The sequence below is a fragment of the Aptenodytes patagonicus genome, chromosome 3 (assembly GCF_965638725.1).
Source record: "Aptenodytes patagonicus chromosome 3, bAptPat1.pri.cur, whole genome shotgun sequence".
Classification (NCBI taxonomy): domain Eukaryota; kingdom Metazoa; phylum Chordata; class Aves; order Sphenisciformes; family Spheniscidae; genus Aptenodytes; species Aptenodytes patagonicus.
The window spans coordinates 117,504,059-117,531,020 of NC_134951.1; the positions used below are offsets into that span (position 1 = coordinate 117,504,059).

The 26,962-nt window shown below is 56.8% G+C and overlaps 2 protein-coding genes across 2 annotated transcripts; both read right to left on the reverse strand.

Moving 5' to 3' along the window:
- Positions 1 to 1,104: 1,104 nt before the first annotated feature.
- PEX6 (peroxisomal biogenesis factor 6) lies at positions 1,105 to 18,713 on the reverse strand. The gene is made up of 17 exons (XM_076334833.1): positions 17,805 to 18,713; positions 17,542 to 17,702; positions 16,743 to 16,826; positions 15,258 to 15,360; positions 14,927 to 15,063; positions 14,731 to 14,842; positions 10,367 to 10,575; positions 9,580 to 9,772; positions 9,131 to 9,207; positions 8,889 to 9,021; positions 6,220 to 6,425; positions 6,068 to 6,129; positions 5,513 to 5,621; positions 4,170 to 4,286; positions 3,422 to 3,499; positions 2,099 to 2,238; positions 1,105 to 1,772 (listed from the first exon to the last, which is right to left on the reverse strand). Exons 1-17 carry the CDS (start codon positions 18,711 to 18,713, stop codon positions 1,636 to 1,638), a joined length of 2,967 nt encoding a protein of 988 aa, XP_076190948.1. The 3' UTR covers positions 1,105 to 1,635.
- Positions 18,714 to 23,210: 4,497 nt separating this feature from the next.
- VSX1 (visual system homeobox 1) lies at positions 23,211 to 26,467 on the reverse strand. Its single transcript, XM_076334835.1, has 5 exons — positions 26,092 to 26,467; positions 25,603 to 25,681; positions 25,231 to 25,354; positions 24,121 to 24,301; positions 23,211 to 23,476 (listed from the first exon to the last, which is right to left on the reverse strand). The coding sequence occupies exons 1-5, from the start codon at positions 26,465 to 26,467 to the stop codon at positions 23,211 to 23,213; spliced, it is 1,026 nt and encodes a 341-aa protein (XP_076190950.1).
- Positions 26,468 to 26,962: the final 495 nt, after the last annotated feature.

The window sequence follows — 26,962 nt, forward strand, 5'->3', positions numbered from 1 at the left end:
CCCCCCCCCCAACCAGGTACTGACCCCTTTTCTTGACACCCGTCAGCCTTATCCAGGGGTGCCCACCCCCTCACCAGAGCTCCCAGGGGGGAGAGGCTCCGCACACCCCACCAGCGCTTTTGCTGTGGCTGCAGCTCCCTCCTTGCCCGCCCTGGGGAAGAGGTGGTGGCCAGATCCAGCAGCGCGTTGCGGTCGGGGACAGCTCTGCCTGAACACGCTCAGGTGCCAGAGCCAGAGCAACAGGGCTTGAGGCACGCGTCAGCTGGGTCTTCGTGATGGAGAACCAGCCCTTTGGAGAGGAGCTCAGCGGGGAGGTGGTCTTCCCCAGCCACACCTGGCTCAGGGACACAACCGCCAGCAGTCTGGGCGCAGGCAGCAGCGGGGCAAAGCCTGGCACCAACGACCCCTTGGGCTGGGGCATGTACAGGCCCCTGGCTTAACGTGGGGCTGCCACGAGCCGCACCAGCAGCTGCAGGGATCTACCAGAGGCAAAGGAAGCTGCTGGGCAGCTGGCTGCCACATACGGCTCAAGTGGGGATTTATTTGGCATCCTTGGCAAAGGCTGGGAAGCAGGGCACACGCAGTCATGCTGGCAGCTGCCACAAGGCTGCAGAGGGAGGCGAGACGGGACTTCAGGGGGGGTCTGGGCCAACTGGCGCTCAGCACAAGTTAGTGCAGACAGGGCAGCTCTGGGCTGCTTCAGCCAAGGGTCGAGTATTTCCAAGGCTGGAGCCCTTCCTCTCCCTGTGACACATTTTTTTTTCTAGTATGCGGTGGGAATTTCCCTTGCTGGCACTTGCCCCCATTGCCTCGTCCTGTCACCTAGCGCCTCCAGGAAGAACCGGGCTCCCTCTGCAGAGGGAGCTCAGCTCCCAGCTGAGCAAACCCAACTCCCTCGGCCTCTCCTCATCCACCGTGGGCTCCAGCCATTCTGGCAACCTTTGCTGGACAAGGGTGGCCCCAGCCCAGTTCGCGGGTGTGTTCCCCCCTCTATCTGCAGGACAATGGTTTCTCTGCAACACCCAGCCCGCCTGGGGGGTTGCAGGGACCTTCCTGAGCCCACAGACACCATCAGCAAGCAAAGACCGGAGGCCAGGCAGTGAATACCTGGTGCCAAAAACCTGTATTTATTCAGAGACCATGTCGAGCCCAGGCCAGCTGCAGCAGCAGTGCCCTGTGTCCTGCTGCCCTCTGGCCAGCACCCCTCACTGGGGGCTGATGCCCCAGCAAGCAACTGCCTCCAGCCCCACTCTTGCTGCCAAACTGGGTGCAGTTTGGGCCTTGCTCCCCCCTCAATGCTCTGTCACCCATGGAGACACTCCTACATTGCCCACAACCACGAGACTCGGCTTCGTGCCCGCGAGGAAGTCACCCCAGTATGCTCCTGGCAGCCACAAAGTGCTCCCCGAGATGTGAGGGACCCACCACCAGCTTGGCTGAGCAGAGCAGCGCCTCCACCAGGCTTTGGCTGAAGAAACTGCACAGCCACTTTTTCCACCCAAACTCGAAAGAAGGGGGCCCAGGAGCCATCAGAGAAGAGCGGGCAGGTGCCTGTTTGTGCCTGTTCGTGCCTGTTCTCTCGCACCCCTTAACACACTGTCCCCATCACTCCTCCAGCCCCAGCTCTGCTGAGCATTAGCAGGCAGCAAACTTCTGCTGGATGAGTCTGTACCGGAGCAGCTCCTGCTCGGAGACCGACGGCTGCAACCTCGCAGCAGCCTGCAGGAAGTCTTCCATGGTCAGGATCAGAGCAGAGCTCTCGGTATCCAGCCCTGCATGAGAGAGAGAACAGGAAAAGGCTGAGAGCCAAGCGCAGAGGTGGCTGGCAAGATCCAACAGCCCCCTCTCCAGCCATCGGAGACTGGAGAGAAAACCTGTGTCTCTCTCCTTCTCCCCGAGGCCAAGCACTGGAGGTGAAGGTGATCACATCTACAGAAACCGCCTGCCTGCCAGTAACCCGGAGCCTAACATTCAGATGTGGTCCCAAAGCCGTCAAGGCTCTTCTCACACAGCCCAGTTACCAGTAGTGGTAACTCTCCTCTCTGCCCCTGTGCTGGGCCGCCCCAACACGTGGGACAGGTAGGGACTGGGCTCCTACCTTCCTCGATCCATTCCACCTTGCGTTTGACAGCGCACATCATGGCATCTGAGCACAGGGCATAGATGTCTGCTCCCGTCAGCTGAGCCGGGCATTTTTCTAGGACGGTGGTGAGATTCACGGAAGGATCCAGTTTAAACCTGCCAAGAGAGAAAACTGCAGGTGTAAAAGCCACAGAAAAAACAGACAAGAAGAGACAGGGCAGCCAGTGTGACTAGGCAGGAGGAATCGGAGGCCCGACGTCTAGCCGCTTCTGGACTGTGCTCTGCATGCTCCAAAAAAATCAAAGGGGTTGGTTTGTTTGTTTTTTCAATGCAGTCACTTGTCTTTGAAACATCCCCGCTGCAAGGTCCTCTCTCCTGCTAAGTAGGATCAAAGGCAACTTTCAGTTCTCACTCAGAGAAATTAAGTGCTCCACATGCCTGGGAACGGCCTACAGCCAGGGCTGGATAAGAACATGTTTAATTACAGACAATACAAACCACTGTAACACCAAACCATCCCATCAGAGCCACGCTGCAGACAGTGAGCCTCCTTCAGCACGAACAACAGCACGGTGCTGGAGGGCATGACTGCCAAGCCACATGGTGTGAAAAGATGCTCACAGCCAGCCCACACTCTTGCCTCTCCTGCTAGCTTATCATCAAAGGCAGCAGCGATCACAGCTATCCAAGACAGAAAGTCCCTGCAGAGGCAGATTCACAGCTGCTCACCCAGCTGTGGTGGGTGGTACCTCTGCACCTGAATTGCAGGGCTTGCTTTTCTCCCTCCAGAGACGCTCTCAGGAGCTCAAAGCAGCTGGGGAAGCAGCCAAACCCCACTGCTCGGTGATCCCACACAACCAGTGTTTGGAAAAACAGAGCACAGACTGAACACCCCTCAGCATCGGAGGAGGAGAGGCAGAGAGATGAACAGAGCTGCCTTCACCCTTGAACCGGCAAACAGCAGGAGATGTGCTAGGGGAACTCTTGCAGGAAGCAAATGTGAGCTTCCTGCCATGTTGCTGCACTGCAGTCTCATCACACTGTTAGGATCTGGCTGAGCTCCTCGGGAAGAGCATGTGGGCACCGTGACTGAAGAACTCTACCCTCCACTTGGACAGCCAGCTCAGCTGCTCCCATCTTGTAGGAAAGCCAGCCCCAGTTCTGCTTCTGGAGTTGCCACATCCTCTTCCCCTACCTGCTGGCTGTGGGTCAGTGACTCAGGTGCTCCCCAGGGCTCAGACATGAAGCCAAGCTGGAGCACACTATGCACCAACCCCAGGAAGGCTGCGACCCATTGGAGGGTGGTGGAAGGCTGCTGTGAGAGCACAGGGTCACTCACTTCCTGGTGATGGCGCTCAGCACCTGCAGCTGCGACTCCCGGTCTTCGTTTATGCCCACATAGACCAGCTTGTCAAACCTGTCAGCAGAGAGGAAACACAGTTGAGAACAGGCGAAGACAAACCTTCCACTGGTACTCAGCCCTGTGCACCAGAAACTGAAGGGTAGTCCTGGGGCAGCTCCTTTTGCTGCCAAATTCGTGGATGATACAAAGCTTGGGGGGGAAGCAATGGAGGGCAGGGCTGTCTTGGGGGGAGCTGTCAATGGGGGAGCCCGTGCTGGAGGGCAGGGCTGCTCTTCAGAGGGACTGGGGCAGGCTGGAGAAACGGGCTGACAGGAACTACGTGAGCTCCAGCAACAGCAGATACAAAGTCCAGCCCCAGGATGGGCAAGCCACAGGCATGAGGACAGGCTGTGTCTGTCAGCTACAGGTAGCTCTGCAGAACAGGCCCTGGGGGACCAATTCCTCCCACCAGTTTGGTGCCACAGCAGGTCCCTTATTGCCCTGCTGTGCTGCTGGGGCAATAACCAGGGTGGTGGGGGATAACGAGCAGTGGTATCTTGTGCTGCTGCTACAGCCATAGGCACTGGCCTCCTCTTGGCTTCCTATCTCCCCCACAAGCCAGGGCCAGGGGGCTTTAGGAACAGTCTCTGTGGAGGGAACATGGTGGCGACACAGTCCAGCTCATCACTGCCTGAGGAGCTCTGGGGAACTACCCTGGAGCGAGGCACAGTAGGATGCAACATACCTGCCTGGCCGGAGCAGAGCTGGATCCAGGAGGTCAGGCCTGTTCGTAGCTCCAATGACAAATACCTCTCTGGTGGAATGAAGGCCATCAAGCTCAGCCAGGAGCTGCGAGACAACTCTGGAGGGAGCAAGACAGGACGCTCACAACTAGGCCTTGACAAGTCACCCACTGTCACCCTCAGCCACCAAATGAAAAGAGGAATAAGCAAGGCCACTGGCAGGTCCATGTCTTGGACTTCAGCTCATATTTCTCTTCCCTGAAGAGCCCTGACACAGCCATCCAGACTTCTCCATTTGAGCACAGCCAGTGAACGTGTGGGCTCATTGCAAAGTGAGTACAAACCCCTGGTATCAAGACAGTCCTTCAGGCCTGTGCTTGGCTCTGAACCCGTCCAGGATGGCCACATGTGCTTATACTTGCTATCAGACACTGGCAACACAGACCAAACATAGGCAGGCACGCATGGCTATGGCTCAGGTTCCCCACTCGGATGTGCTGGCTGGTCCTAACTCTCCCCCACTACGTGGTACTGCCCAGCAAGTTCAGCTGCAAGACTGCCCTGTCAGTCCATGTCGGGAACACCCTGGCAAGCCAGTGACGCTGCCAAACAGTCCTCAGGGCAGTTAACGGCACACACACTGCAGATCTAGTTCTGCGGCCACGGGGCTTAAGCTGGTCTGGCAGCACAGTACTTCAGTGCTGCACAGACCTCCTGGAACGGGGATATCTCCACCAGGTTCTGGGATCACCTGAGGCGACCAATGGGCACCATACCCAGCCCCTTCCAGAGCTGCTGGTTTGTGTGTGTGACGATGGACGCCGGGGGCATGTGGTGTCACTGGAAAACTCTGCAGAACCCCTCATGGATGGAGAGGAAGATTGGATGGGGACTACCAGCTCAGCAGAAGAGGCCTGGGGGAAATAACCCTGTTTCTGGGTATCTCCAAGCTGTACATACTTTGCTTCTACCAGAGGCAGCTGAAAGGTTTCCCACCACAGGGAAACAGCAGCTAATAGGAGGACAGCACGGCAGGGGTGTGAAGCGTGACCCTGGAGAGGCCAAAGGGAGCAGCTGGCAGTCACAGAAGCAGCTGGAGGAGACTCTGTCTTAACGAAATGTTTGCACAATAAGCTTGGGCAATCAGGAATCTGCGGCAATGCAAACACAGCAGTACTAATGTCCAGAGAGAGGAGACAGGCCATGCAGAGGAGCTGAAGGGAGCAGGGAGGGAAAAAGTAGAGAAAGAGAGTTGGGATGGACTCTGCCTCGCAGGGAAATCCTGTGCATCCCCCCAGCTGAGACAGGTATGCTGCTCTCCCAAGGACGCGTGGTGCTCACTCACCTGTCCATGACACCCCCTGAATCTCCACTCCGCCCACGACTGGGTGCCAGGGAATCCAGTTCATCAAAGAAGATAACGCAGGGAGCAGCTGCCCTGGCTCTGGCAAACACTGGGAGGAGACAGCACAAAAGGTGAGAAAGACCTGGAGGAGCAGTCAACAGCAACAGGACCTGCTACATCACCAGCAGGGAAGAGCTGTGGATGGAAACCAGCTGCCCACTGCCTCACTACCACCAACTGCTCCTGCCTGAGGGGCTCAGTAGGAGTGGGTACAAGCAGCACCCAGCATGATGGGCCCTGAGGCTCAGCTGTGTCTCTGAGGGGCTGCTGTCCCATCAGGAACACCAGGGACAAGAGCGACAGGAGCAGAAAGAGCAGGAGGGGAAGCTGCAGCAAGGCAGGGAACAGACTGGGTGTAGGAGAGTTGGGTTTGTGCCCTTGCTGGCAGCTGTGGGTGGAAGTTGGGAAGAGGGGTTTAAGCACTACCTCCTTCCCTCCAGCACCACAGAAAAGCCCCATCTTCCCAACATGCAGGAGCAGGATGCATTTCCTCACCATTACGCACGTTCTCCTCGCTTTGCCCAACGTACATGTTGATGAGCTCTGGCCCTTTCACGCTGTGGGGCAGCAGAAGAGGGAGCCAGTTAGAGCATGCCCATCCACTGCCAGGAGGAAGTCAGTCCCATTGCGTGACCCCCACTCTTCACCTAAGGAACGTCATGGCACACGTGGTTGCCACGGCTTTTGCCAGCAAGGTCTTCCCCGTCCCTGGAGGCCCGTACAGCAGCAGACCAGAGCGGCACAGACCCAGTGACAGCAGCTCTGGGTGCTCCAGGGGCAACTGGATAGTGTCCAGGATCTCCTTCTTCACCTCCTGGAGCCCACCAACATCCTGCCAGGACACGGAGGGGATCTGCCAAAAGAAGGAGAGTCCCTGTCAGCACTTCTTCCTGAGCCCCGAGCATGCCTCAGCAGCTCTTGCTCCAGTGGGGTACTAATCATCAGCCCCTTGTGCCGTCAGCTGTGTCTGCCTATGTAGCCCTGCACTGCACTGCTCAGCCATACCGGCTGTGGGATCCCCCAGCATCCACATTTCCCCTCTCCTGAGCTTTGCAATGGGGAAAACAAACCACACGTGTCCCCAAGCAAGCTGCACTTGCAGCCTGTCACCTCATCTCCAGTCCTCCATTGCACCTCATATCACCTGTCAGCAAAAATACCCCAGGGAAAGTATCTGCCAGGGTTGCCTGCAGCTTTGTGGGGAGAGAGCCCCACTGCAGACAGCCCTTGGGACATGTGAGGGAAGGTAAAAGTAAGAAAGGAAAAAAACCCACCAAAACCCAGACCTAGCAATTATGAGCTCCTTGTGTTCAGTGCACCTTGTCCGCCAGGATGGTGAGACTGTGCAAGGGCTTCACACCAGAGCGACAAAACCTGGGCTACTGGGACCTCTGTCATGTGAAGGAGGATGTGAGAGACAGACATCCTGGAGGACACTGTACAGAAAACTAGCTGCTTTTGAAAGGGGGGATGCAAGAACAAAGTCCATGGATGCTTACAAGAAATAGATATGGATGGGATCAACTGCAAACACGCGAAGGATCATTGCGAAGAGCAGAAAGACAGCAAACATGAGAGGGGTGAGCCATGCCACTTTCGTTATTTTATGCTGAGCAAAACAATCTCGGAGGATGCTGCTGCTCTGCTCACAGCTTTAGAAATAGCAGGAATGCCACAGTCTGCATGACGGATCCTCCCGAGAGTCAGAGCAGCTCTCCTGGGAACGTGCAGAGAAAGCAAAGCCCCAAAACACTCCCCCCCAGCTGCTGGCTGGGTGGGGAACAGGTGCCAGCACAAACGGGGAGTTTAAAAATAGGCTAGAGCAAAATTCTTTCCCCCTCAGCCAGTCTGGCTCTCCTTCCTTCACTACTTGAGGTGATGTTATCTCATGCTGTTTCTCCAGCTGTCCAGCAAGTCCATCAGGAAAATCAGGTCAGACAAGATAAGGATTTCCAGAAAAAAAAAAAAAAATCTTTTAAAGCAAAAGGTCGCAGGCCCTCCTTCTTCAGTGCTGATGAATGGAAGAGTTGCCTTCTCCCCCGCGCTCTTGCTTATACTGCCTCGCTAGAAAAAGTTCTACAGACATCAGCACGGGAGCTGGAAAACTGCAGCAAGGTTGTTTTCAGGGGAGAACATCGTAAGTCTAGGACATGTTGCAGACGCTGCTAGCAACTGGAGGCTTGAAATTAGTTCTCTCTAGGAGGCTCAAGCTGTAACTGCAAACAAACGTGTGACTAACCAGAAAATGCAAGCAGGGAACTGAAAGTTATGTATGTTGAGAGTATCCAGGACTGCTAACGGGCTGTCTGAATCGCAGCCAATTACTAAGAAATTGATAAAGGATTGTAAAATACAAACAAAATTAGCTCCCATTCACACAGCTCGCTGCCGAGCATGCTCTGTGGTTATTATTTGTCTTACAGCGAACTTGGCAAACATGCCTCAAAGCAGAGCTCATTTCAGTCTCTAGTAAATTTATGAATTAATTAAGTCCCGGAGCAGCTCCTGGATGATGACACCAGCAAGGTGTCAACCTGCTAGGGCAGGACTGCAAGTGGGTGGCTGGGGAAGGCGCCAGAATAACTGCTCCAAGGCCAGCATTTCCTGTCCTGTGCTGAGCTCAGTTATTCGCACTTGAGGGCGTGGAGAAGAGGCTCCGATCACTTCGCTTGGTCCTAACACCACGTTACCCAGCAAAAACAGTCACCCCAAATGCTGTTTCGTTTCCCTGGGTGCTAAGCTGCCAGAGGTGGATCACGTCCCTCCCAAGAAGCTGACTCTGCTGGTTTTCTCTGACACTCCATGTCCCTTTCCCTGAAGAACCCCCAAGCTCTTCAAACTGCCCAGCTGTCAGAAAAGCCCGTGCCAACTTGAGCAGCGTCCAAGGCCAGGGATCAAGTATAAGGCTTCTCACACATGTGGGAAAACTCCCTCACCAGCCTGTGCCCCAGCCTCTCTGTTCCCATACACCAGGTGGCTGGAGAGACCTCAGCGAGGCAGCAGCCTGCGGTTGCCTTTGCCTCTCAAAAGGCTGAGCTACACAGCTGGCACCCCTATGGCACTAGCCAATTGAGCGGTCTCCAATTACAGCGGCAAGGGCTTCCCTGACCAAATTCAAAGCCAAGAGGGTGAAAAGCACTAGTGGGGGAAACCCACAGCGGGACTGCTTTCCATCCAAGGCTGAGGGAATACGTGGAAGGACACAGCAGGAAGTGACATGCCAGAGCACAGCCCCGTCTGGTGAGGTCTGCGAGAGACGTCTTGAGCCATACAGCTCTGGAGAACCAACCCCCCTTCTTCTGCCCCAGCATCCTACCTTCGGGGCTCCCACTGCCTGTGAATGGGCGTCATGCAGTTGGTCCAGCGCAACGCTGAAATCCTCCTCAAGCACTGGGAACCCAGCAGTGCAAAAATCTCTCTCCACTTCCTCGCTCAGTCCACCTGGAAAACTGGCGAGGGAAGAGAAGGGAAGGACTCAGGCTCTGCCCCACTCCTGGCATTAGCAGGCTGGCTGCAGCCCCTGCCCTCCCCCACCTCCTGCCCTGTTGCCTGTGCTACCTCAAGGCCTGGATGCGGGTACAAGCAGCCCGGCTGCTGTGGGACAACAAGGCACAGAAATCTCCCAGCACAAAACCCTGTGAATGCAGAAACAAACAGCATCAGTTCAGTCCCTGACCACAGCTCCAGCTAGGCCATAAAAGGTGTATGGGGAAAAATTCCTTGCAGAGCTGTTCTTTGAGCTTCTGTACCCTGGTTAAAGGCTCTAGCTTCTTTTTTTTTTTCCTATTGGCTCTGTCTTCTAGCAGAGCTGAGCATCAGCCAACACCTCTGCAGTCCTTTGGCACTAGAAATCTGCAGTTAAAGCTGCTGTCTGAGGACCAGGGTTAAACTACTGAAGAAGATGACTGCGCTGTGGGCATTGCCCCCTTTCTCCAAGGCCAGGCAGGGGAGGTTGGCCCAGCGCTCCCAGCCTGCCCATCTCCACATGCTGCTGTGGTTTCACTCACTGCAGTCCTGCGGGCCAGCTTGGATAGGCTCACTTCTTTGCCCAGAGGCAGACTGGCTGTCAGCATGTTCAGCATCGACCTCCTCTGCTCTTCTGAAGGGGCTTCGATTTTCACCTCGTGAAGGAAAGCAGTCTGCACGTCTGTAGGAACATCCTGGGGCTTGCAGGTTGTGCCGATCACCAGGACAGGGTGGCTGTTGGGAAAAGGGGGGCAGTGCATGGTCTCAGCTTTATGGAAGCTTCCCTCTTACATTGCCATCACATACACCAAGTAGCTCTCCAATGGCCAGCCTTTCCTCTGAGAAGTACGCACATACTGGCCAAGGTGTCTTGCAGCCACTCTCCTCCAGCTTGCCCTTGAACTGCTTTGCAAGCTCTGTCTCCAAGTCAAGGCCCTTCAAGTGACATCTTATTTTTTCACTTAATGTCTCCCTCCCTGCACCCTCGTACTTGTCATCAGCCTCAAGATTCTCCTGGGGTCCAGCTCCCTTCCAGGGTCCCTGCAACCCTTGACATGCCTCACAGCAAACACGCTGGGTTTGCTCATCTGAACAACTCAGAAACCAGCTTCAGACAACAAAGCTTCCTGATTCCCTGAGCCACTAAGCTGGAAGAACAAGGGCCCTCTGAAGTAAACAAAGCAAGTCTGGGAGAGACTCCACTGGATTAAAAATAAAACAGGGCATGTTAGCAATCAGTCACCTTGATGTAACGGTGACCGCTGCCCTAGGAATGGCAGAAGCAAACAAACACCTCAGATGCCCACAGCAAACATTCAGGGTCCATACCTCAGTGCTGGGTCTCTGTCCAGGAGCAGCTGTCTCAGAGTAGCGATGACCCTGGCGTCCTCTCCTAGCCTGTCCCGGTCTCTGCCAAGCACCTCAATGTCTTTCAGCACAAGCACACACGGATGATACTGCTGGGCCTGGGCGAAGGCCATCTGTACTTTCTCCTCTGTGGCTCCACTGGTGTCACTGCACAAACTAACGCAATCAACCTGCGAGACAGACACAACACACAGTCTGCAGCAGTTGCAACATGGACAGCTGGGGGACCTGGGACAATGTTTGCTTCCGTAAAGCTTTCCACGGCCAATTCACAGCTGAAAAGAGATCTAAGTGGATGTTTCCCAGAGATACATTCAGGACTCCCTGGCATATTCTGAAAAATGGCTGTTTCTTGCTTCTCTGCAGGAGGTGAGGGGGGCAGAAGGGTCTTGTCTGAAAAAGGTGAGGCCAAGGGACCGAAGAAGTCGATACAGTGGATGTCACGGCTCAGCAACCTAAGCTGGAAGGGATGGGAGAGCTGTGGAAGAGGCCAAGACAGGGAGAACAAGGTTTCTCAGAGGAACAGTGCAAAGAGTAGAGGGGGAGGCTCAGGAAACTGTTCAACCCAGTGCCGCACAGGCTCAAAGTGCAGGAGGAAGGTAGAAGGTAAGGGGAGGAAAAAAAAAAAAATTTAGAGGTGGCTAGAGGCCCAGACACTGTTTACAAAGCAAACACTTGATGAAGTCATCCAAAAGGGAGAGGTGACTGGTGAGCCTTGAACAGCAGGTTGAACGCTGCTGGAAAACAGGCAGCGCTGCCTCCTGGTGCTGCAAGGTCACACAGGGAGAGCCAAAGCATCTCTGGGATTCCCTGGGCCTCATCCTCGGAAAGGGTAGCTTGGAGCAGGGAGAATGCCTCAAGAGCTGACATAAAGGGTAAGGACGGGGAAGCAGAGCAGAGGAACTCCTGTGCTCCACATACTATAGGAAAAAACAGGAGTTAAGTTTGTGGCAGGCATAGCCAAATGGCAGCAGTATCTGTATGCAAGTACAGAAGGGCAGAGAGAAAGGACAAAAAACTGCTGATTGTCAAGTGGTGGAGATTACAGTGTGGAAGAATTACTGTGTCCTGGTAGGAGAGCAGGCAGAACAGTCAGAGGAAGGGAAGAGAAGGTGGAATGGTAATGTAAGCATTGCAGTAAGTGAGAAAAGGAGGGGAGAGTGTAAAAGCTGGAATAGGAGAATAAGATGGAGAGCAAATACCTCTGGCTTCAATAGTAAGAGTGTTAGTCTTTAAAAGCAGCACACAAGGCCAAAACCGGAGCTGTAGCCTTGCACATCACACTAGAACCTTAGGCCACCTGCCAGGACACGGCAGTGCCACAGTGCTCCCAAACACATCCTATACATGGATCTGAAGGTACCGTGAAGTCTCTGCAATCTTGTACTGGATCCCAAGAGCTATGGCACATCTGCAGAAGAGTAAGAGCTCAGCACCGCTAAGGATCGTGCCCATAAGAAGATGAGCTGCACAGCAGCTGGCCGAGGCTGTACCCACCTCCCCCACTGACCCACTGTTACGGCTTTACTTGGATAGAAAAGAACAGTTAAAGAGAGTAATGTCAACTTAACAGGCCCCAACTTCTAAACAGAAGAAGAAAACCCAAATATCCAAAATGCTTAGCTTGTTTTCTATGAGTTACTCTAAAAATACCCACAAAAAAGGAGCAAGCCTATGTTTTCCTTCCACTAAAGGAACCTTCCAGCTCTCTTTTCTCCATCTTTCTTCTTCTTCCAAGTCCTTTCAGAGTTTCAGAAACTCTCCCAGAAAAGTCACCATGTGACTTCTAATCCCCTCACTTTTGCAAACGTAACTCTACAGATTCAAGGAGATTAAAGCACTTGTGGGATATACCCAGACTGTCAGAGTGAACAAAAGAGGAAGGAAGAGAAGGAAAATAGTATTTTTAACAAGTCAGGGAAGACTGCCTCGGTGCCCAGAACCTCCGGTGCTGGACAGAGACAGGGGCTAGACCTCATTTTGGCCACGAAGCTTACCCAGTACAGCCACAGCTGTAAGAACATAGGAATGGCTGTACTGGTTCAGACCAAGAGTCCACTTAGCCCGCTATTTTGTCTCCAGGCACGACCAGAAGTGGCTGCTTAAGAAAGAGTAAGATCAGGGTAAGCACATATAACCCTCTCCCCTCAGTACTCTTCCAGGCACCTACCATTCCCACCGAAAGGGATTTTCCCAGTCAGATGTGGTTTCATAACAGTAGATTTCTCCTCCAAATACTCTTACCTACACAAAGAACCTTCTCCTTTAGCTTGCCTGTTCCCACTAGCTTCACCTGACAGCCCCAGGCCTCGTGCTGGCACAGAGAAAAGTAAACACTTTCCACTCTCTGCTGACCACTCAAGATCTTGTAAGCCTCTATCAAACTCTCCTTAAGTTCTCCATTTCTCAAGCTGTTCAGCTGTTCACCACACAGAAACTGGTCTATACCCCTGATCTTCCCCAGTGTCCTCCTCTGAATTTTTCCAGTTCAGCTTTATGCTTTTGCGATGGGAAGACCAGAACTGTGCATGATATTCAAGCTGCGGCAAGACACGGATCTGCACAGCAGCAGCACCTACTCTCAAGTTTGTTTCCTAAAATATGATCTGATTTTTGACATATATGGAGAACAGAGCCCAAGTTTTCATGGAGCCATTGACATAAAACCACATTCTGGCTAATGACTGGTGACAGTCAGCTTGAAATCTGGTAAACATTTCCATGCATTTCCATTTTCCATGTAATACCAACTACAGTGAATTTTACCTGCCACTTCACTGCTCAGTCACTTGGTCTCATTAAAGCTCTCCTCTAGTCTAAGGACAGTCTGTCTCCCTTTTCTCTTACCTCTAGTAACTTAGTTATCAACAAACCATCACACCACTGTTCACCCCCTTTCTCAGGTCATTTCTGAGCTCCCAGTGCAGTTGCCTGCAGAGCTCCACTGCTGACTGTGAAGACTCACCAACTACTCCCATCCCGTTCCCAACCTTTAACCAGCACTTTATCCATGCCAGGACTTTCGCTCACATCCCACTACCACTCAGTTTCCCAAAGAGCCTTTTCAAAACCCAAGTAGACTGTGTTGGTCAAGTTACCTTCCCCACGTGCTTGGTAACACCTTCAAGTAACTTTCTGAAGGTTTACAGGACAGGACTTCCCGTTGCAAAAACTACATGGATTTTTCACGAGTAGTGAAGTCATCCCAGAGTGTGCTAACTCTATCCTTCACTCTAACCTGCTACAGGTTTGTGCCCCTTGAAGAATGCCTCTTGTTTTCAGCGACTGTCCTTTCCCTGCTGTTCATCTGTTTTGTCTTCCATTTACTTTTCTCAAGCCCATCCCAATACGATCTATGCAGCGGCCTCGTGTTGTGGCGCGGTGTCCCTCATTCACCTCCACAGCAGATGTAACACTTCCTTACCTCAGCCGATTCTTTCCTTCTAAAGAAACCTCATTTTGATGTTGTTCCCCTTTCAGAAGCCAAGCACTGCTATGGAAGATTTGGGGGCTTTGTTGCTCTTGGTGGGGGGTGATGGTGAACGCGAACACAGTTACAGGGCAGCTCTTCTACAGGCCGCGAGATTTTGAACCAGATCTGACACACATGCTGTTATCAAACCAAGGGCTGCATTTCTTTTCTAGGCTTCCCACCCAGCTAGAGAAGATCTCAGCGTCATCTCTGCCTCACTTTCCAACATGCCTTTTGCCCAACCTATGCGGGGACAATTGAAAACACCCAATGCCACTGCAATTCCTGCCCTCATCACCTCTCCAATTTCTCTCAGTGTATGTCAGGTACTGCTACCCTTTGGGGTACAGTATCAACTCAATGCCCTATCAAATGACAGGAAGTTAGTCTACTGAAATACAACTGGTATCTGTAAAGTACATCAGACTGACAGCAATAATAGCAAGAGTCAGTAAAGAAAGGTACAAATGCACCCTCTGGGCCAAGAGATCTCTAAATTACTGATTCTGGAGCACTGGAGGGTACACGCCAGAGGAAACATCTCTTCCTGCTTATGCTCTCTTCCTGAGCACCTGTTACTGGCCAGTCTCAGACACAGGCCAGGGGGCTAGACAGACCTTTAGGCTGAGCCAAACGGTTGCCCTGAGGTTCTGCCCACCAGCAGTCATAATCCGTGCCAGAGCGAGCTGCTAAGCTCTGACTCTTTTCGTCTGTATGTGCACATGGGAGCAGCTTCTGGGTAGGCTCATGTCACAGTTGCAGCAGAGGTGTCGGTATGGCTAACTTAAAGAACATTTCCGTAATTCTTTGTATGTTGTAAATCTGCCAATCAGCTGACCGCAGGAGGAATTACCTTGAAGAGGTGGAGGTTGAGGCAGCTACACACAGCTCTGACAGCCAACAGTTTCCCACTGCCACTTGGCCCTGAGAGGAGAACGCTGCTGGCCCCGCTCAGTGCACTTGCCCTGTAACACAGAGGCAGTTCTCCCGGTGACCGGGGAGCAGGGTCCCAGCTCTCCTGGGGCTTGCTAGAAGGAATTCTAACTCACCGACTGTTCAGGTGAGGCCGGAGAGCATCACAGAGCTGCTTCACGACATCAGAAAGCCCAGCAGGAGACAAACTGCTCCAGAACTCGTGGCTGTTATAGGCTGGGGCAGATGGGACAGCGCTGTTTGTTGAACCCACCTGTGAGGAAGGGAAAATAGCACTTTGTGGAACACCGCATGAGAAAAGACAGGTACCAAGGGACAAAGTCTGTCCTGAAATGCCATTTTTCATTGGCAGGAGACACAAGCCTCCACAGGCACCTTCATCATCCATAGCGCAACCTCAGCCTCAGATCTCCGGTACACCCTCCCTGCTCTCCACAGGTATCTTACCAGATAGAGAGAGGTGTTCTGGGTGTCCACCAGGTAACCCTCAGACTGCTCGCCTTCCACCATGCCTAAAATCTTCCTCACTTTGAAGTAAAGCTCTGGCCACCTAAGGGAGAAAACAAGCAGTCTAAATTGTTGAGTCAAGATCTTGAAGGCAGCAACAAAACAGTTGTCAACAAGAAGGCAACTGAAAGGCACAGGTAAGAAGAGATATTCTTGCCCTCTCCCAGAACCCACATGGATCCTTTACGGACCCTGTTGTGCTGTCGGGCCAGACAGACCAACAGGACTGTCAACAGTTACAGCTTCTGCTGGTGGCTTCAGTCCACAAGTACGGCTGTACTAACCTTATTTCATCTACCTAAGAGCTCAAGACATTCTCTCTTCTGCCATCGCTTCCTTCACTACAACTCCGCAGAGATTCACGTGCAGGGTATAAAACCTTACAGCACAGGGTCCTCTAGGCTGCAGACTAGGACTCACCCAAATACCATGAGAGCCTTACAATCATCCTGCCCTGGACACCTCGCAGGAAAAACACTTCTTCCTACATTGATATCCCACTGGACAGATTAAGGGATCTGCAGAGGTTTCCTCCAGGATTTTCTCCACCTTCTGAATAATCGTACCACTTGCACACCAACACAGTTCCAAGCTCTTTAGATCCCATGAACTCTGCTGTCTTCTCTGGCTTGCCACAGGGCTAACATATAAGTCCACAAATGGGAGACTCGTGCCTCCTATGGTCCTGCCTCCCTCTGAGAAACAGCCTAGAAAATACTCATCGTATTAGTGCTATAAAACCATTAGATTTTAAAATACATAGCAGAGCTGAGCAGTGTTACAACATGTCACTGGTACATCCTGCATGAACGATTCAAGGCAGTTCTTTGCATCGCATGCCTTGGTTACCTGTGGCAGTTCCCCCAGTGACACAGCTGAATCATTTATATTAACACCAGCCAAATCCTGCTGCAAGCACCCCTACTCTGATACAAAGGTGACTTTCTCTCATTTAGCACAGAACTGCTTCAAAGACATATGAGCAAAACCAAGGAAGGCAGAATTGGTGGCCAAACAGAAAGGTATTCTAACATGAACTGTAAAAGCTTATATTCACTCTTTGTTGTTTGTCACACGTTGACAAGCCCAACTTCCACTTTGCTTTCTTTATGTGGCACTGGCTGTCCTCAGGCCACCCCTTCCCCCTCTTCATTCTTTTTCCCCATCAGTTTCTCTCTCTCTTATTCCTGTCTTCCCTCCATGACTATTTGAGTAAGCTAAGAGAGGCCTCCCTCTTAGCTGCAGCCCTCCATAATCCAACAAAAACATTTCCCTCTTCCCCCCAAAATAAGAGGCAGATAAACTCTAAACTCCAGGGACAGATCAGAATGGAATAAACTGTCTTGTTTCAAGAGAGTCAATAGTGGAAAAGTATCTTTTCTCTTGCAGTACCATGTAATAGAGCTACAGTTTGTTGCCACCTACCTTAGGAATTTGTCTGCATTTACTTCTAAAAACTCGGCATATCCAAATGTTGGAACACACAGAATGTCTCCCTCCTGGACAAGCCTACAAAAAAAATGGGGAAATCCTTCTGGTCGTGTGTCCTCCCCGTCCCATACCACACGCATTTTTACAGAAAAGAATGTCGCTGTTCATACCGACTCACTCCTTTCCTGTAAATAAAACTATAAATAGCCACTTAAAGATTTAGCATGCACTGGATGTGAGTAGGCTCATCCAGACTACTAAGGAGAACCTTCTGGGAATGGTATAGAAGATGAATGCCATTAAAGAGCATCTCTTCCAGACAAAATAGCCTCCTTATCCCTGGAACAGCCGAGTACAACTCCCACAGAAAGCCTCGACAGCCAAATGAAAGAGGCTCAGGGGCAGGTGTCATAAGAGAAGATGGCAACACATCCAGTTTCCTGATGACTCAACTTCATTCAAAGCTGAAAACTGGGGTTATGAACATGCCCCAGGATGGAGGTTTGCGGGCAGCACTTGGGAGCCCTCAGCATTGGAGGGTAGATCATGAGGAAGGAGACTTGAAGATGACTTCTGAAGGACAGGGCGAGAGACGTTGCGTGCAAGTGAAGCACACTCATGAGGAGAAGACAGTACAGGCGGATAGTCTAAAACTACTCAGCATCTGCATTAAGGTGTTGATTATGCACATCATGAGCGTGTATCAGATCTGGGTGCCACAAACACAGAGCAAGGGTGCAGCTCACAAATACACCCCACGAACAGAAACGTGTCTCCTCCCCACGCAGCTCACCGGGGCGTTTCGAAGTGCTTGTAGAGGACACGGTCGTAGCCTCCCCGGGCGCTGTAGGCCGGCGAGCAGACGATCTCTAGGTGCAGCTCCTTGGCGAAGGGGGGCACGGACAGCACGGACCGGCTGCCTTTCCCATCCGCGGCGCCGGATCCTTCGTACCTCTGCAGCGGGGAAAGGGCGCACCGTGAGACCCCGCCGCCACCACCCCCGGCCCCAGAGGCCTCCGCGTCCCCCGGGGGTGCCCGACCCCGGCCCCGGCTCACCCGCAGGCGGAGGTGTGCGGCGGCGGCCGGGTCGCAGCCCAGGTTGAAGGCCAGGGCGGGGGCCAGCAGGGCGGCGCCGTCGGCCGGGCCGCGGCGGGCGGCCCGCGGGTACTCCCAGGGCGGCGGCCGGGCCAGCAGCGCCGCCAGGTGCTCGCGGGCCGCCCCCTCGGCGCCCACCCGCACCCACTCCCCCTGGAAGAGCCCCAGCGCCAGCAGCCCGCGCCGGCTCACCCACACCTCCGCCCCACCGCCGCCCGCCCCGCCGGCGGGGGCCGCCCGCAGCCGCGGCCCCGCCGCCGCCGCCGCCGCCGCCCCCCCCCCGGGCCCGGCGGCGGCGGCGGCGGCGAAGCGGGAGACGAGGGGCGGCGCGGCGGGGCGCCGGCAGGGGGCGCCGCCGGCCGCGGGCTCGCGCGGCGGCGGGGGCGGCGGGGGGGCGAGGGCGGTGCGCGTGCCGTTGCCCAGCAACCCCTGGAGCGCCGGCCGCGCCTCCAGCACCAGCGGGCCCGGCCCCGGGCCCGGGCCCGGCAGCGCCTCGCCCCGCCGCACCAGCACCGCGCCGCCCGCCGGCCGCCCCGCCCGCCCCGCCGCCCCCAGCAGCACCCAGGCCAGCGCCGGCGGGCGCCGCACCGGCCACACGGCCACCCGCCGGCCGGCCGCCAGCCCCAGCCGCCGCAGCAGGGCCCCGCGCAGCCACAGCTCCGCGCCCCGCCGCCCGCCCGCCTCCAGCGCCACGGCGCTCAGCAGCACGGCCTGCGCCCCGCCGCGCCCCGCCGGCCGCACCGCCAGCACCAGCCCGCCGCCCCGCCCGCGCAGCGCCGCACACAGCGGCGGCGGCGCCAGCAGCAGCGCGGTGGCCGGCGCCAGCTCCGCCGGCGGGGCGTCCAGCGGCCGCAGCACCGCCACCGCCATGGAGCCGCGGGGCGGAGCGGACCGGCCCCGCCCCGCCACCATAGAGCCGCGCGGCTAGAGAGGGCGCGGCGCGCAGGCGCGGGGCGGCCCGCCGGGACGCCTCACGCTCCGCCGAGGCCGCCGAGCGGCGGCGCAGAGCGGCCCCGTGGGGCCAGGGACCATAGAGCGGGCGCCGAGCGGCTGCCTTCCCTCAGCAGCGCCCCGGCGCGGCCCCGCTTCGAGCGGCGCTGGCGGCAGCGGCGCCTCCAGGCCGCGCCTGCCCCCGCTGCGGCGGCACCGCGAGTCAACGGCACCTCGCCTGGCGGCTGAGGGGACCTCACCTCGGGGCGGGGCCTCCGCGAGGCCTCGCTCCCGGACCCAGCCGCCGCCGAGGGCTGGCAGCCTGGGCACAGAGCGGCGCGGTGGCACCGGCCCCGCCGTCCTCAGGCTACAGCGGGACCGCAACCAGAGGCTGCGGAAGGTGGGAAAGAGGGAGAGTGGGGCCAAAAAAGCGGGCGAGGCCTTTGCTGCCCTGCCCTCCCTGCGCCTCACGCCAGCAGAACGTGGAAGAAGAGGGAAATGGCACGCGCCCGGAGCAGGACAGGTTGCCCTCGCCAGTGCCAACCTGGTGAGATTTTGCAGGCTGAATACGTGCGCTTGGTTCATAAGAGTGTGCTTGTATTGGTGTTAGTGCTGAACTAACCTTGGAAAGGAGCAGTCTGGAGGAAGGCAGAGCCTCTGATCAGCGCCTATGCCCTCTCCCAGAACCCGGCTTGCTCTGGGGAAGGGGCTGCTCATTGTACCCAGTGCCTGTTGGTGATCCAAGAAGCAAGTAATGAAAAACAACACCCCATAGGATTCTTTAATTCTGCATCCAGACACCCCTGCGTCGCCCCACAGGTAGACAGGGGTCTGTTGGACTGAGGGGAAGGCGGGAGGCTTCTGGTTACCTCTAGGACTCCAGCCAGCCTTCCCTGTTCCTGGGCTGCTTGCTGTGTCCCATCGCCCAGCTCCACACGAGGGAGCGCTTATAAAATGTTCATACTCGCTTCCTAACCTCCCGGTCTGAAAATCCAGCCAGCGGCTTGGGAGGATCGGCCGAGACAAAATGCCAGTTAGAAATGAGTATTACTAAGCTGTACAGAAATGGCACCATGAAGATGCTTCCGCAAATGCAGCCTTGCAGCCTTCTCTGTTCTGGCCTGCTCTGCGCCCATCACCAGGACACCCCCTCCGCCTCCTTGCAACCTCCAGATGTGCACACCTGACGGTCAGCCTCCAATCCCGTAAAAGCTGAGGGATGACAAAATAACCTCGTTTTATTCCCTTTTCTCTTTACTCGTCCCTTCTTCCGTGATTGGTTTAGCAGATAGCTTAAGTCCCTGGCTAGCGCTGTACACATGGCGCGGTGAAAAGATCTGGATGTGCTGGGGCGGGTGGCAGCCCAGATGAACTGAAGTGAGGCTGCGGCAGCGCTGGCTGCTGGACAGTGGCTTTGATGTTACCGACTCCTCTTGCCCAAGCCACATCGAAGGGATCTCCCACCTGAACAAACCCAGCCTTTGTGGCTGACGGCCCCCAGGGCCCCTCACAGAGGGAAGTTCATGCCAGCCAGGCCCTGGTGCGGTCACCAAGATGGCTGCTGGGTCTCGCACGGGCAACCCCACTGCAGAAGTGAAGATGTGCGCGAGCGGCAGCCATTGCCATAAGTCAGGGTTTCTTCTGTCGCACTGTCGTGACTGGCACTGGCAGGAGCCGTGGCTGGGTTTGGCTACCACTAATCTCGGGACGGATCAAATCTGAAGCAATGACAAGAAGACTGTGCCGCCCTACTCCTTCTGCTGCTACAACCACAGCGACATATGGAGGACAGCGAGCACTTCCCTGCCAGGCTTAGCACAGGCAGCTAAGAGGTGAGTGACTGTCCCTGCTCCGAGGATTGTCCCACCAGACCCTGCCACCAGCTCCTGGTGGCAACCAGGAGCTGAGCCTTGGGCAGTTGCTGTCTTCTACCAGCACCTCCCTTCACTTGGTCTCCCCTGGGCTCTCGCCCTGTGACTGGAGCAGCAAGGGCACGTCTGAGACCCAGCGTACCTGGCTGCACCCTGTGGTTACTTCCCAGCACAGGAAAAGTGCCTCGGGCCAGCAGCCCTCCCCGTGACTCCCCCGTCACAGCGTGAGGCGAGAGCTGGGAGCCCACCAGGCCCTGCCAGGAGAGTTGTCTGCACCCTGCCCGGGGCTGGGGCTGTGGTGTTTCCCCTTGCAGCAGTTGTGGCGGCGACGTGCTTGCTCTCGCAGCGCTGCACCCAGCACAAGGCGAAGAGCCAGGCCATCTGCATGCAGGCAGGGCAAAAAAAAATGATTGCAGGCATCCAGTGCCAGCATGGCACGGCCCAAATAAAAGGTTTGCAGATGCTGCTCAGGCAGGATTAGGCATCCAATGTGCTAAGTCTCGGCCCTCGGCAAGCCTAATTGCTGCTGCAATAAGCCCTGGCTGGTCCTTCCCTGAACTGTGCTCCCCACGGCCCCCCCCGTCAAACATTTTTTTTTTGCTGCAAAGCTTGTATTTGCCATGCATATGTTCCTCCCCTCCCGGCAGGGCCTGGCCGAGCAGAGGAGGGGAAAGGCATGAAATCTACAGATGCCACGTTTATTGCTCTGCTCTTCCCAGCCAGCGTCCCACCACTCCCCCCCCCGCCCAGCACAGCCTGTGGCTGCCTGTGTCCAAGGAGCCAGGCCCAGCAGCAGAGGCGGGGACAGGTGACAGCATCGTTACATGGCCACATACCTCCTGAGCTGTATTAGGAAACTTTCCACATTGGAATTACTCAGATTTTAATAAATCCTTTTGATAATTTTCCGTGATATTTTGGCCAGCAGATGAAACTGGAGGTGTTCCAGGAGAGCTGTCGTGGTGCATGCGTGGGCTAGTTCAGCCCAGCCATGAGATGAAGACCCATCGCAGCCAGGAGTTGGGCAGTTGGATGGCCACGGCGCCCTTGTGCCTCACTGGTGGTGCTTGTGCGATTGGGACCACGTGGCTGCTCTGTGTGCCTCCCCGGGAGGCAGAGGTGCCCCCAGCAGTACCTCCCACCATGCGTTCACCTAGCCCAAGTGAGCAGCTGCTCCTTTTATTTAACCACAAGAGACGTGGGGACACAGGGCCCAACTCTGCATTTCAATGAAGAACCTCACACTTGAGCTGTATCGAGAAGGATTTTCAACAACCCTCGGGAGAATGGAGCAACTTTCTCCCCATGACTTCCCTCAGGAACTGGCTGCGTGCTCCGTTTTGGACCATCTCCTAACCCATCAGCTGTGGTTTGGCTCTTTGACTGGCACAAATCACTCACCTTCTGGCATGTGGAGGCCACTGGACGAGACCTCAGTTCTGGGGAGACAGGAGCGCTTTGCTTTGCCCCCTTGGAACAACTACACTGCCTCAGCAGAGCTCTCCAGCCCAGTTCAGGCACGAGTCTGCGGAGGATCTGCTCAAAGCTAGCAGCTACCACGAGATGTGCCAAAGGAAGGTAGAAATTGCAATGCAGAGCATGAAAACCAAAGATACACCACAATTTTATTTATGTATGTGTAATAAATAAATGGTGGACAAAACAGGAAGAGCCACATTCAAAAATCCAGATCACTAAAGTGCTTTTAGACATATATATAGGACGACCAAGAAACAGCTCTGACATTAACACTTTTTACAGACAATTACAAAATATCTTCTTATGTCAATTCACAAAATTGTTCAATTGCTCCAGGGTACTATGGCTTGGTTTTGAAAAAGGTCTGTTCTATTATGCATAGTATGGCAGATAACATTCAAGAGTGTACAAAATCATTGCATAAACAAAAATGTCTTTACCCCCTTCTCCCAAATATGAGTTAAGGAAGCTACACAGTGTAAATCCAGTGATAAGGCTGCATTGGCAGGCCAGATCCTCAGGAGGTATAAACCGGCGTGTCTGTCAAGTCACACCAGCTTGAGGATGAACCCTACCGTGTTCAAAAACCCTGCTGCTCCTCAAGGTGAAAGAATTGTGTGTTCAAAGCGGAGGGACTTACCACGCGGGCGCTGTGCAGGGGTGGAAGTGCTCGGAGAAGGCGTCTGTAAACTCCTGCACCCTCTTTGCACCCGCGCATTTGAGAAGGGAGCGACTCCCATTGCATTGCTGCTCTTTGTGCTCCTGGCTGGCCGGGGAAGCGTTCACAGCCCAGAGGGGAAGGGTGGCTCTTCCCCAGCAATGGTCCACGCTGACCACAATGCGGTCTCGTTTTCGTACTGCTCTTGGCCCCGCTGGGACACCTCTCCCACCCTCCACCGTGGCTCTGCTGAGAAGTGAACAGCTTGAAAGTGAGGGGACAAGGGGATGTGTGTGCCCAGTTTTAAAATGCCCTGAATTCAGATAAAAGTTCAATTACTTCAGAAAAAAAAAAGTATCAATAAATCAATAAATATTATTATCTCGCCAGGAAGCTGTGAGGTCTGGCCTCCTCCAGGGCAGCCCAAGCTCAGTGGTCCCTGTCCTTCTGCTCCGTGGGGGGCTCCCCGTTGATGCACTGCCTCAGTACGCCCCTCTTCTCATGCTTGGCTGTCCTGGAGAGGTCGATGGCTGTGTCCTCCGAATCTTTTGCAGGGCCAAGCTTGTCGGACCCCCTCTGGGAACTGGCCTGCTTCCCTTTGAGTTCCTCCTCCTCCTGCTCCGCTCGCCAGCCATCTGCCAGCTTCTCTTGGCTCTCCGCCTTCCTGCTCACCTCCATGGACTTTTTGTGCATGCCTTGCAGAGGGGAGAGAGCAAAGCCAAGGGCACCGGTTGCTTATTTCTGCCCGGGACCGCTCAGCATCACCTCCTGCACTCCTGCTGCTTCCTTCAGCTCTCGCTTGCATCCCAAGGAAAACTCATGCTAGCTACCAGCCCTTCCCGACCCGGAGCCCTGCCACCTGCTCTCTGCAGCCCAAGAGGATGGATTGCGGCAGAATTGGTCCATACCTCTCCTGCAGCGGGGAAGACTTACAGGGAGAGGGGTGCTGTGACAGCCCATCCCAGCCTGGATTTCGAGTGCCACCTCAGTGTAGGATCTTGTACGAGCAGAGGGTAGCTTCAGTTTGGGGGGGGAGGGTGATGACTTCCTAGACACCCTGCGACTCCCACACTGGCTGCTAGCACTAGAAAGCTGTATAGCTAACTATACGCAACCACGTGCAGACACCTGTCTGACACGGCAGTAAAAGGTTTTCCCTTTCCCAGCTGTTCTTTGCAAGGAAGGAGTGGAAAAGCCAGGGTGCTTGGCAGCCTGCGTACAGCTCATGGCCGAGGCCCTGTTCTTTGCTGGGAAAAGGCAAGGACATCCATATGAAAGAGGAAGGGCCGTTCACTCCGCAGCTGCCCCCCGACCCCCCCAGCCCCAAGCTCCCACTTACCCAGCAGCCATGGGGCACAGGATCCCACCAGCCCGCTCTTGGCGGAGTTGATGATGGACTCGGGCAGAGGGATGGAGTGCCTCACCATGGCCCCGTAGAGGCCGTACTCAGCCATCACGCTGCTCCGGCCCCAGCACTTCTCCCGCTTCCGCCACTTGGCTCTTCGGTTCTGAAACCAAACCTTCAGGGGTAACAGCCAGGAGAGCACAGAGGGGTGGGATTGGGGAGGAGACGGTCCCCGTGGCCGGGCATCCAGGGCCCATTGGGCACGGGGGAGCGTGCGTCCAGGGCAAAGGGGCAGCCGTGGGGGTGCATGGAGGGGTTTGTGCGAGCACAGGGTGTGGACGCGCAGGTGGCAGTGGGAGGGTGGCCGGGGCAGTGCGTGGGGAGGGGGTTGAGGGAGGGCACACACGTGGGTGTCAGTGAGAGAGGAGAGGAAGGGGGGGAGAGGGAGCACACGTTACACGAGGCTGATTGTGACACAGGAGGGTGATCCCAGCCAAAATCACCCTACACGCCACCTGCCCGCAGGGTCCCTCTGCTGCCTCCACATGGAGCACCAACCTCTCCAGAAAAAGGGGTCTGTAATGCAGTGACCGATGATGACAGAGGGTGCTCAGGTCCCTCTCCCTACCCCCTTCCTGCATTCGAAGGCTCAAGGGGTGCAGATACAACCTGGCTGCTGCCCAGACTACCACCCCATTCTTAAGCTGCTCCACAGTGGGGCAGGATCAGGCCCTAAAACACCATGTGTCCCTCAAAGGGACAAGCTAGTCAGCAAGCTAGTGGGACACAGCTTGGCCCAGCAGCTCCTGAATCGCTCTCAGCTCCTGCCTGAGTTGGGTCTCCGGAGGACAGAGCCGAGCTGCCGGCAGTGAGCGGCCGTCAGGGCCAGCTCAGTCCCCTGGCTCTGCATTTCCATTTGGGGCCTGTTCAGTGCCGGGGGGCGGAAGCTGAGCCGCCCCCCCCCCCCCGCCCCAAGCGCCCTGCAGCATTTCAGTGCCACCACGTTCCCACCACCTGCACTCACTGGCCATAGCGCAGAAGAGTCAGCCAGGCGCCGGCAGCCTGCAGGCTCCAGCGGGAGAGAGGACCGGCGCAGCCACCTACCTGTATCCTGTCCTCCGGCAGCTCCGTCTTCACGGCCAGCATCTCCCGGGCGTAGACGTCGGGGTAGTGAGCTTCGTTGAAAGCCTTCTCCAGCTCCTCCAGCTGGTGAGCTGTGAACACCGTCCTGCCGGGAGGGGAGAGCATCCTGTGGCACAGTCCAGACCCTCACGGCAAGCAGCGGGGCTGGCTGCCCCCTCCCCGCTGAGATTTTTCCTCCTGAAAATCCTCCCCCCACCCCCAGCTGCAGCCCTTCTCTTTCTTTGCTCCCTTGGGATCATCCACCGCCCCAGCCAGGGGACCAGAGGGACAGCGGGAGGCTGGTGGCAGCAGCGAGGAGGTGAGAATGGGGACAGCCCCGCTCTCGGGCTCTACCTGTGCCGGCGTTTCTTCCTCTTGATCTGGGAGGTGGACATCTTCAGGTCGCTGGCGTCCCCAGACAGGCTGTCCTCATCTGGCAGCAGCATGCGGGAGGGGAAGAGTCACGTTCCCGTTGGGAGGAGGGGGACCGAACCCAGCTCCCGAAACGCGGCTCCAGCTGCCCGCGGGGAGCGGGCCCGGGGCAGGGGTCCCCTCCCACAGCAACCGGTGGCACCAGCGCCGCGGCCGAGGCCGGAGCGCCGCGCCGGTGCCGCTATCTCGGGGCGGGGGATCGGCGCCCACCCTTGGCGGGGGGTCGGAGGGGCGGCAGCCCGGCGGGACGGGGAGCGCGGGGCCGATCCCGGGCCGGCGGGAGGATGCTCGCCGCCGCCGCCGCGTGTGCCCGGGGCCGCAGGTGCGAGGCAACCCCGGCAGCGGCTCCGGACGGGGGTTCCCCTGCGCGGGTGAGCGGCCACCCCCGCCCCCGCCCCCGGCCCCGCTCACCGGAGATGTTCTCCTTGTGGCGGCGGGCGGCGGGCGGCGGCCCGGGGGGCGGGCGGGGGCCGCGGGCGGGCAGCAGCGGCAGCGGGGCGGGCAGCAGGCACGGGGCGCCCGGCCCCCCCAGGCCGCACAGCAGCCCCAGCCCCAGCCCCAGCGCCCCGCCGCCCTCGTAGCCACCGGCGGCGGCGGCAGCAGCGGGGGGCGGCCCGGGGGGCGGCTGCAGCTCGGCCTCCAGCCCCAGCAGGTCGGTGATGGCGAAGCCCTTGGCCCGCAGCCCCGGGCCGCCCGGCCGCGCCGCCGCCCCGGGTGCCACCGGTACGGGCACCGCCACCGGCCCCGCCGCCGCGCGTCCCCCCGACGGCTCCGCCCGGCCCGGCATCGCCGCCGCCTGGCCCGGCCCGGAGCGGGCACCGTCGCCCGGCGCCCTTTTTATCGTCCCGCCGCCGGCCCCGGCTCCAATCACACCCCGGGCCGGCGGGGAGGCGCTCCCAATCCCCGGATTAACGGCCCCCGGGCCCCCCCGGCCACCGCCCCGGCCGCCCGCCGCCCCCTCCCGCCGTCCCTCCCTCCACTCCCCTCGGCCCCCGCCCCTCGGTTCTCCCCATCCCCTTGCCGGGTCCCCCGCGGTCCCCCCCGGGTCGGGTCCCCGGGTGCCCTTCGGTCCCCCTCAGTCCCTTGCCAGGACCCCCTCAGCCCCACTCTGCCCCCGGTCCCAGCCACCCAGCTCCCCCATGAGCCCCTCTCATGTCCTTCTGGTTTCCCTCCCTGGGTCTTCTTCCAGGACCCCCCCCCCGCTATGTCCTCATGTCCCCTCTTCCAGGGCCCCGCAGTGCCCTCCCCGGGTCCCCTCCCCAGTACCCCCATCCCACCCCGT